The 8625-nt window shown below is 39.9% G+C and overlaps 1 protein-coding gene across 1 annotated transcript; it reads right to left on the reverse strand.

Moving 5' to 3' along the window:
- Positions 1-2267: 2267 nt before the first annotated feature.
- On the reverse strand, positions 2268-8423 carry LOC140322294 (extracellular calcium-sensing receptor-like). The gene is made up of 5 exons (XM_072398875.1): positions 8178-8423; positions 4591-5421; positions 3591-3818; positions 3251-3374; positions 2268-3166 (listed from the first exon to the last, which is right to left on the reverse strand). Exons 1-5 carry the CDS (start codon positions 8421-8423, stop codon positions 2268-2270), a joined length of 2328 nt encoding a protein of 775 aa, XP_072254976.1.
- Between the last annotated feature and the right edge of the window lie 202 nt (positions 8424-8625).

Raw genomic sequence — 8625 nt, forward strand, 5'->3', positions numbered from 1 at the left:
TAGAGTACTGACAGGCGGCAGCAGCAACAGCAGGAGGAGGAGGCGGTGGGCCCTGGGAAGGAGCGTGGATCGGATTGGTAACTGGCATCTAGAGCTGGGTGTAGTGCATTGTCAATGCCACCCAGAAGTGTACAATTTTAGTGAATGGAGTACTGACAAGTGGCAGAAACAGCAGGAAGATGAGGCTGTGGGCCCTGAGACGGAGCGGGGACCCTATTGGTAACTGGTATCTAGAGTTGGGTGTAGTACATTGACAATGCCACCCACCCAGAAGTGTATAATTTTATTTTAGTGAATGGAGTACTAACAGGCAGTAGCAGCAACGGCAGGAGGAGAAGGAGGCGAGGGCCCTGAGACAGAGCGTGGACCGCATTGGTAACTAGCATCTAGTGCTGGGTGTAGTGCATTGACAATGCCACCCACCCAGAAGTGTGTAACACAATTTTAGTGAATGAAGTACTGACAGATTGCAGCAGCCACAGCAGGAGGGGGAGGCGGTGGGCCCTGAGAAGGAGCGGGGACCGCATTCGTAACTGGCATCTAGAGCTGAGTGTAGTGCATTTTGTGACACACTTTTTGTGACATTATGTCTTTGTAGCGGTGATCCAGTGAGGTGGCCAGCCAGTAATCATACTGCTGCTAGCCCTTACACGCAGTGGTGGTTTCCAGGTGACATCACGGTCATCATCATCCTCATTTTCATCTAAGCCAACATGCAAATGCAGCCACTGATCCAGAACCCTTGCCCAGCAAGTGCTGACTACACTCTCCAAGGGTCTCAAAGTCTGCCTCCTGCTCTGAAATTCAGTCAGATCCTAAGGCTGTTCGTCAAACAACAAGGGAGAGTCATTGGGAGGTACAGGCACATTAGCCACGCTAACTCCTGTTTTTGCTCCTGTCACAGCTGTGCTGGTTGCTGCTGCTGCAGAAATAGAGCTTGCTGCACTTGAGGCCCCTGAGACCCAGTCCACAATACTCTCAACATGACGTGGCTGTATGATTGTATTCCACCCTCTCACTACATCTACCAGCGTACTGATGCTCTGCACATATCTCAGTCCTGTTTACCACTTGTGCTGCTGCCTCCAACAGTTTGCTGCTGCTGCTGTCCTACAGTGGTGGACTCCAGAGGGGTATGCCCCGTGCCAGATGCGGCAGGTCGCCCAACGCCACCCCTTCCCCCACTCATCCATACTTTTCTCCACTGATTTAAACAGCATTGAAGTCAATAGGAAATGCTGCCCATTTCTCTTGGTTTCCAGAGAGTCCCCACAGCAGCAAAATGGCATTGCAAAACCACCAAATGTCTATGTTTCATTAATATTATTTTCAAATTGCTATATCTATTTGTCTATTATCTTATTCATAGTTGGGTTACAAATTAAATAGCATATTTATTAGTGAAATATGGTCTGACAGCAGCAACTAACACTGATGACAGCCATTTTCTCACATTAATCAACTTATACCAAACAGAAAACAGAGATTCTCATATCTCAACCATTATAACAATGTCTTCAGTATGAATCAGCTTTCATAAAATTCACTCATAGTGACTTATGAAGAGCGCCATAGAAAAAATACACATCCTCCTGATTAGCAGTCCGGTAGTCCAGTTATGTCCATTGCAAGCTTTCCCCCAACTTTGCATCAACGATTATCCAAAAGGCAACCCCTGCAGGAGTGTAGGGTCTGGTGGATATCCAAGAGGCCCAGTTATAAACTACATACTTCTCCAGTAAACCAAAAAAAATAGTGCAATTAGTCAGAGCTGTTCACGTCACAGAGAAGAGGTAGCTGGTGTCCAATGGAACCAAATGGACAAATCAAATATTGAGGTTTCTTCTGTGCTTTTTGCAGTCCTTGTAAATGTCAATTGAAGAATTGGGTATACTAGGCACGACCATGTCTAGGGCCCCAATCTGCCTTAATCTGTCTTTGATTTTACAAATCTTCCAAAAAAGTTCTAAAAAATATAGACCAAAAAATAATAGACTAAAAAATAAAATTGATGTATCCGCAATCTAAGGACTGTCAAGCTGTAATATATTACATTTGTTGTGTTATAAAAAAATTATAAAAATTTGAAATATTAGGTCAACCAATACATTCTCAGTTAAAAGATAGACCAAATGATTTTGCTTCATAGTAACACGTGTTTAATGGTAATTTAGCACTGATGGACTTCAGTTTTTTTAAAAAAAAAAAAGTTCATTTTTTTTAAATAAAGCATGATTGATATTTTCATTTGTTTTGTGGGTTAGCTTTTATTTTTTTCCTAGGAGATGCTTCCTTGAGTTCACACTAGGACGGAACAAAATAATGTAACATTTAGGAATAAACATACAGCCAAGCATGGCCCATGTAGAACAAAGAATAGCAAAGATCTCCATGGCCACTGTATATTTTCCCCTGGTAGAGAGGTGAGCTGGGATAAAAGACATCCAGACACTGAGGAAAGCCAACATGCTGAAGGTGATGAATTTGGCCTCGTTAAAGCTGTCGGGAAGTTGTCTGGCCATAAATGCTACAAAACAACTGATCAGAGCCAAGAGACTGAGATAACCCAAAGTAAGCCAAAAGGCTGCCGGCAAACCTTCATTACATTCAAGAACCAGAACCCCGATTTTGACTTTAGAGTTGTATTCCGGAAAAGGAGGGGAGAAATGTAGCCATATAAAGCAGATAACAAATTGAACACTTGTGCTCAGGCCGATGATCAGGTATGAAACCTGGGGACTGGCCCATCTTCTCAAATCACTGTTTGGCTTAGTAGCTCTAAAAGCAATCATCACCATGATCGTCTTAGCCAATACGCACGAGACACATAAAGTGAACACCATCCCAAAAATCACCTGACGTAAAAGGCATTTTTCACGTTGAGGATAACCTATAAATGCCAACGAACACAAAAAGCATAGGGAAAGGCAGGCCAGAAGAAGGCAGCTTATTGGGTAATTGTTGGCACGGACAATTGGAGTAAATTTATAATGAATCAGAAGACCTAAAATGATGATTGGAATAAAGGAAGAAGAAATGCTCGATGATGCCAAGGTGACACCTAAAACCTCTTCATATGAAAGATATTCAATGGGTTTTGGTAGGCATCTGTCTTTTCTTTCACTTGGCCAATTATTCCATGCGCAGCTAAAGCAAAGTGAAGAGTCTAAAAAAAGGAAAGCAGAAGATGGGAACTTGTTAAATGCCACCCCAATGACTGTCAGCGTTAGCCATATATGTTATTATTTACCAGTTTCATTTGAAATCTCCCCTTGAGAACAAGGCACACACTCAAAGCAGCAGTTTGGTTCACCTTGGATAGGTGCTTTTCTGTGGCCAAGTAAGCAACTTACACTGCAATTGGAGATAGGAACCTAAGAAAGGCCAAAATAAAAGAGTAGAAAATTGAGGTTTGTACTTTACTTCTTATTAGCCTGTCTATCTTGTTTTTCAAATATATTATAATATATTCTTGAACTGGTAATAAAATCAAGTAAGAAAATGTCAGATTCTAAAGATTCTAAAATATCTCCAAAGATTTGGAAGATATCTAAACAACTAAAATTCCAAAACCAAGTTGACCATCTTACCTGCTGATTACCAGAAGCCCATTGTATGGAACTCATGTTAATCATGAGAACTTCTGAGTATGAGGCTGTACTATTGTATGTTCCCACCTTGACCTGTCTTATTTTACCATTTTGATCTTTTTGCCAATTTACAATATCGTAGACAGGAGGTGGATCTCCATGTTCATCAAAAAACAAATCCCTTCCACTGCTCAGCTTCACTCGGACATTCTTCATGTATTGGAACACCTGAAGAAGAGAAAATTGACCCAGGTCATGAATTTTATTTTTGGAATAGAGGTGCTTTACCTGGGGAGGATGTTTGGCGTGGATGCCTGCATATTGGAGGGGGTTGAATCACTCTTGTGCCAATGACCACAGTATATATGAAGGAGGCAATCCTAAGTGCCAACTATAACATTTGGGATCGTCTCAATGTGGTTTGGCATCCAATCCTTTGCACCATTAGAGGTTGCAGATCCCAGTCCCTGGATTCCCCTCTTTTTTGGGGTACTGAGATTTCTACAGTATTGTGTCTGTGAATTGACAATAAAATAATGCATATTTTACAATTATCTGTATTTCTCCTGATGAAGCAGTATGTGCATAACGCCTAGAGGAACACAGTAATTATTATGATTATTGACTGTAATATCATAGTCACAATGATTTATACTGTTTGTTATGCTTTTTCTTTTGTTGTTATTATATATTTAGGTGATAGTAATTTTTAGATACTGTGTACCTGAAAGTCTCTTTCTTTGTGGTGGTTCTGTTATAAATGTTTATTGTGGACAAGGTAGGAATATTAAAGACTCCAATTTGTATTTTCAGAATAGGCCGTTTACTGTGTGTGAATGGTTAACTGTCCCCACTCCCAGTCAGCCCAACCACCAGCCCAACATATCTTATTAGTACCATCCCAGCAGGAGAATGCCCTCCTGCTCCCCCGATCAATTCTACCCTAAAATTTGTGTGTATTTTATGATTTTGTAAATGATTTTACAAGAGCAGATCTTACTTGCCATGGCTTTGAATTCCAAATGTCTGAGCAGCTCCCGTTCGGAAAAGGGCCGTTGCCATTTTTGCAAACACTTAAGTCATGCAAGGCCTTGGCAATTACATATACTGCACTGTAGAGGTTATAAAGAATCCTTATGCTGGTAAGATCACCCAAACTTATCCGAAATTTTTCGATGATACCATTATCAGTGCAATTTTTTGTAGGTCTTTCACGGATGAAGGTTATATTTCTATAATCTAGAACATTACAGCCAGCATTTTCCTCAAAGAACATCAAGTCCCAAAATTCCTGTGATTGCTTTGAGAACCTGATGTTTTCAATGAATTCATTAAATCCTTCTATATGTTCACTGTAATAAGCGAACCCCATTGTTCCAGCGAGCTGTGTTGAGTATTCTTCAGAGGACAACAAGGTTGACGTTGCCCAGCCTTCACTGGCCACCCAAGTCTTCTTGGTAACATTTTGATATTTGAGTTCCTCAAGTAGAGTAACGAGATCAACATCTGATGCAAACATAACTATTGCATTAGCTTTGGAATTTTTAATAGTCTGTATAATGCGTGGAATGTTTTTGTCTGGGCGACTGTATTGGATATACTCTAAAAATGCCACGCAGGCTCCAAATTTGATTATTTCCTGCCTTACCCCCTGAATTCCTTGGAAGCCATAGTCATTAGAATCAGCAATCATTCCCACATAGGTCCATCCAAAATGCAGCATCAAATGTGCTAGTCCTTTAGACTGAAATGCATCACTGGGAGCAGTGCGAAGAAAGAATGGAAACTGAGTCCGATCACTAAGAAGAAAACTGGTGGATATATGGCTGATCTAAAAATAAAGCCAAAAGCTAATATTTTAAATATGAAAACATCTGAAAAGTTGATATGTCTAGGGGACAATGAAAATCATTTTTTGTTTTTCTTACAAATTTTTACAAGAACATTTATACTTTTTTGCAAATAGAATTAAAGTCTGAAGCCATAAAAAAATTAAGGGGGGGAATAAAGGCTCAATGAGCTTTAAACGGCCTAAATAGCTCCCATAAATTATATTTGACTTGACTTAAAAAGAGACTTTAGTTTCAAATATCCGGTCGAAAGCAAATAAGAAAAAAGAAAATTCTAGCAAAATAAGGCTCAACATTAGTCCATCAAATTGTGATTAGCCTCAGCTACCAGTATGTTTTGCCGTAAGGCTTCTTCAGGGGGACATTGAGGCGGTCAACGTAATGCTATGGCAGTTGATAGTGCCTTATTCATGATACAATATGGGATTTTTTTTCACTGGTTTACCAAAGATGCAGGAAGGATAAAGCATGGGAGCTAATTGCCTGTTGAGGTAGGATCCCCCATATGAGGATGTCCCTGAGAAGTTCAGCATTCGCTGTGTGACCTGATTGTCTATGGCAGCAAACCATGATGTTTATATTCACCCTTACCTTTCATTATAGAAGCCTTTTATGTGTATGCCTCCTTTGGTTTTACCCATACTCACCCTGGATGGGTGAACATATTAAAGCCTATCCAGAGAGGTATCTCTTAAATTGTATATTTTGGACCTGTTCCTATTACAGAAAGGTCTACATGTGATCAGAAATGGAATGAAAATATTGTACAAGGTTCAGAGATTGATGACTTCCATGCCCACAATTGTTTCGAAATAAAATCATAACACCTGATTTTCTTCCTTAAACCCAATTTACCCCATTTGGTACCATAGCTAAACAGTCATAGGTAGACATATCCAATTGTATTAGGACATCTTAGGACTCAAACGTGGAATGGTAAAGCTTATATGTTCCTATCAAAAAAAGCTAGGCTGGCATCTGAAAAGCAAAATCAGGCACGTTCAGTTGACTGGACATACCTAAATAACTGTCTATAGCAGTGTTTCCAAAATAGAATTCTTCCAGAGGTTTCTAGGGGTTCCATGAGCAATGAGCAATCTGTGCTTCTCCGTTTTACTGACCGTTTACTGACACCAATGATCTTTTTTGGCTATCTGTAAGGGTAAGATTCTTCTCAATGGCCAGCCATGTAGGAGGCATTCGTCCCACTGACCACCACACTTATGTACTCTGAGCTGTGGATAAAGTAGTTATGGAATGTGTTGCATAAGATCTGAAAGATATTTCATGGGCTTCCCCATGTTATAAAGGTCAAGAAAGTCATCTTCAGAAGGTATTAGAATTCCTCAAACTGTGGCTTCCCATTTGATCATTCCTACTCAGTTCTCGGGCCAAAATCACTTGGTAGAGCCAGTTTAATGACTCTGGTGATGTTTTCAGTTGTCTATAAGGGTATTCTAGCCACTACTGCAAGGGGAGTTTCTTTCACTGGTCACCAATTCATAAGGCTTTTTCTCACTGACATTTTATCAGTAGTTCCCTGAGGCATGAAAATAAATTTAGGAGTTCTTCAAGGGCAAAAAGGTTACAAGACTGGTCTAGAACACACTTGGTGCCCTAAAATCAAGGGCCCTTCAAAAGACAAATCTGGACTAGCTGATCTTGCTTTCCTTTGGAAACTGAATAGGGTTGCCTGTCTGGTTCGAGATTTAGATGTGAAGGTGGAGTTTGCAGTCAGAGAAGGCTAGCAAGCAAAATGGGGCAACATATTGTGCTGAGAAACCATTTGCTCCCTCAACATTCAGGAATTTTACACTTATTATTTAGAAAAATGGCTCCTAAAGCCCTCCTACTTTGGAAAAAAAAAATTGCACACATATTGCCGCATTAATGGATACAATAAAAATATGTGATTTTTTTCTAAATTCATGTTTATTCAAAATTCTTTGTTAGCAAAACCACATTTACCCTAATATAACAATACATCATACATACATGACAAAAATATAGGCAAAAAAGGAAAACCAACAATTATCTCTCTAACCTCCCTCCCCCTATTTCCTCCTCTCCCTACCTGAAGTGGACATCTATGCGTTTTTGCTGGTATATGTGCCAAATCATGTAAAGTCCATCTCTAGTCTTGGTGGTGTCCAGAATAGACTTAAATGTTGGAGATACCATATGTGTGCATCAATGGCTGCCCAATGGCCAATAGGTTTGGGTGCAGGGTGTTTAGGAAAAGTAGGTATGTGCCATATTTGACAAGCCTGCTACCATGGCACATTATGCCGATCATGGCACAAGCTCACCCACACTAATGAGTTTAGTTCCACTTTAAAAAGTGTTAACTGGACTTTCATTTGTTTGTCAGTTCATTACAATTCATATCTTTTAAATACATCTTTCCAGAAGACTTTCCAGTTCACAGGGTGGCAACACTGCTGTGCCATTTTTATATAGAAAATGTTGTTGCCCCATTTAAAGGGGATAGAAAATAGGAATAAAGCTGTGTTGAAGGAGGTCACAGAAAATCAAAAACTTCTGAATTAATAGCATACTGTGACAATAATGTCATTTATATGGCCAGACTTGGCCTAGGTGGCCAGTTGGATCATTAATATGGTTCAGCTCATTCTAAGTCTTCCAGAGTTATCTCTGATACAAAGAATCCAACATACATAAATCATATCAGTTTAAACCTGGAAATTATTTTTGATCAATACATTTTTATACATACTTGTGGAATCTTCATCACCCTTAATATATGAGCCATCAGTATAGAGAACGTGGAAGTAGAGTAGCCAATGATGGCCACCGGTTCCTTTCTCTTTTGGCACTGGAAGTTGGGTATTGGTTTTGTAAGCCCGGTTGTCATCCATAGGGTACCTTCTAGCTCCTTCTGCAGCACACGGCAGGAATCAAAGATCTGGAAGCCCAGGCTTACATTGGGGAGAAGGTTCGGGTTCTTGTTTATCTCCTCCATTGCAAATTTTATGGTCTGTAGCTGCAGATATTTTTCCAGAATCAGGCTGAAATTAGGATAAAGATGGTATCAATGCCAAATCATATTCTCTAGGTAGACTAAAATAAACCATTGTAAGTAGTCAACACCAATGGACCTCCAATTGACCAATTTAATTATTTGTCTTTGATTTTGGTAAATCAGAAAACTTGCAAACTTGGCA

Source organism: Pyxicephalus adspersus, chromosome 2 (genome assembly GCF_032062135.1).
Source record: "Pyxicephalus adspersus chromosome 2, UCB_Pads_2.0, whole genome shotgun sequence".
In the NCBI taxonomy this organism is placed as follows: Eukaryota; Metazoa; Chordata; class Amphibia; order Anura; family Pyxicephalidae; genus Pyxicephalus; species Pyxicephalus adspersus.

Excerpts from the sequence above, each read along its gene's own strand:
- LOC140322294 (XM_072398875.1), bottom strand. The coding sequence starts at position 8,423 with ATGGAGGAGATAAACAAGAACCCGAACCTTCTCCCCAATGTAAGCCTG. Across the intron at positions 5,422-8,177 it reads GGGTGATGAAGATTCCACAA|ATCAGCCATATATCCACCAG; the intron begins GTATGTATAAAA and ends CTTTATTTTTAG. Across the intron at positions 3,375-3,590 it reads GGGCTTCTGGTAATCAGCAG|GTTCCTATCTCCAATTGCAG; the intron begins GTAAGATGGTCA and ends GGCCTTTCTTAG.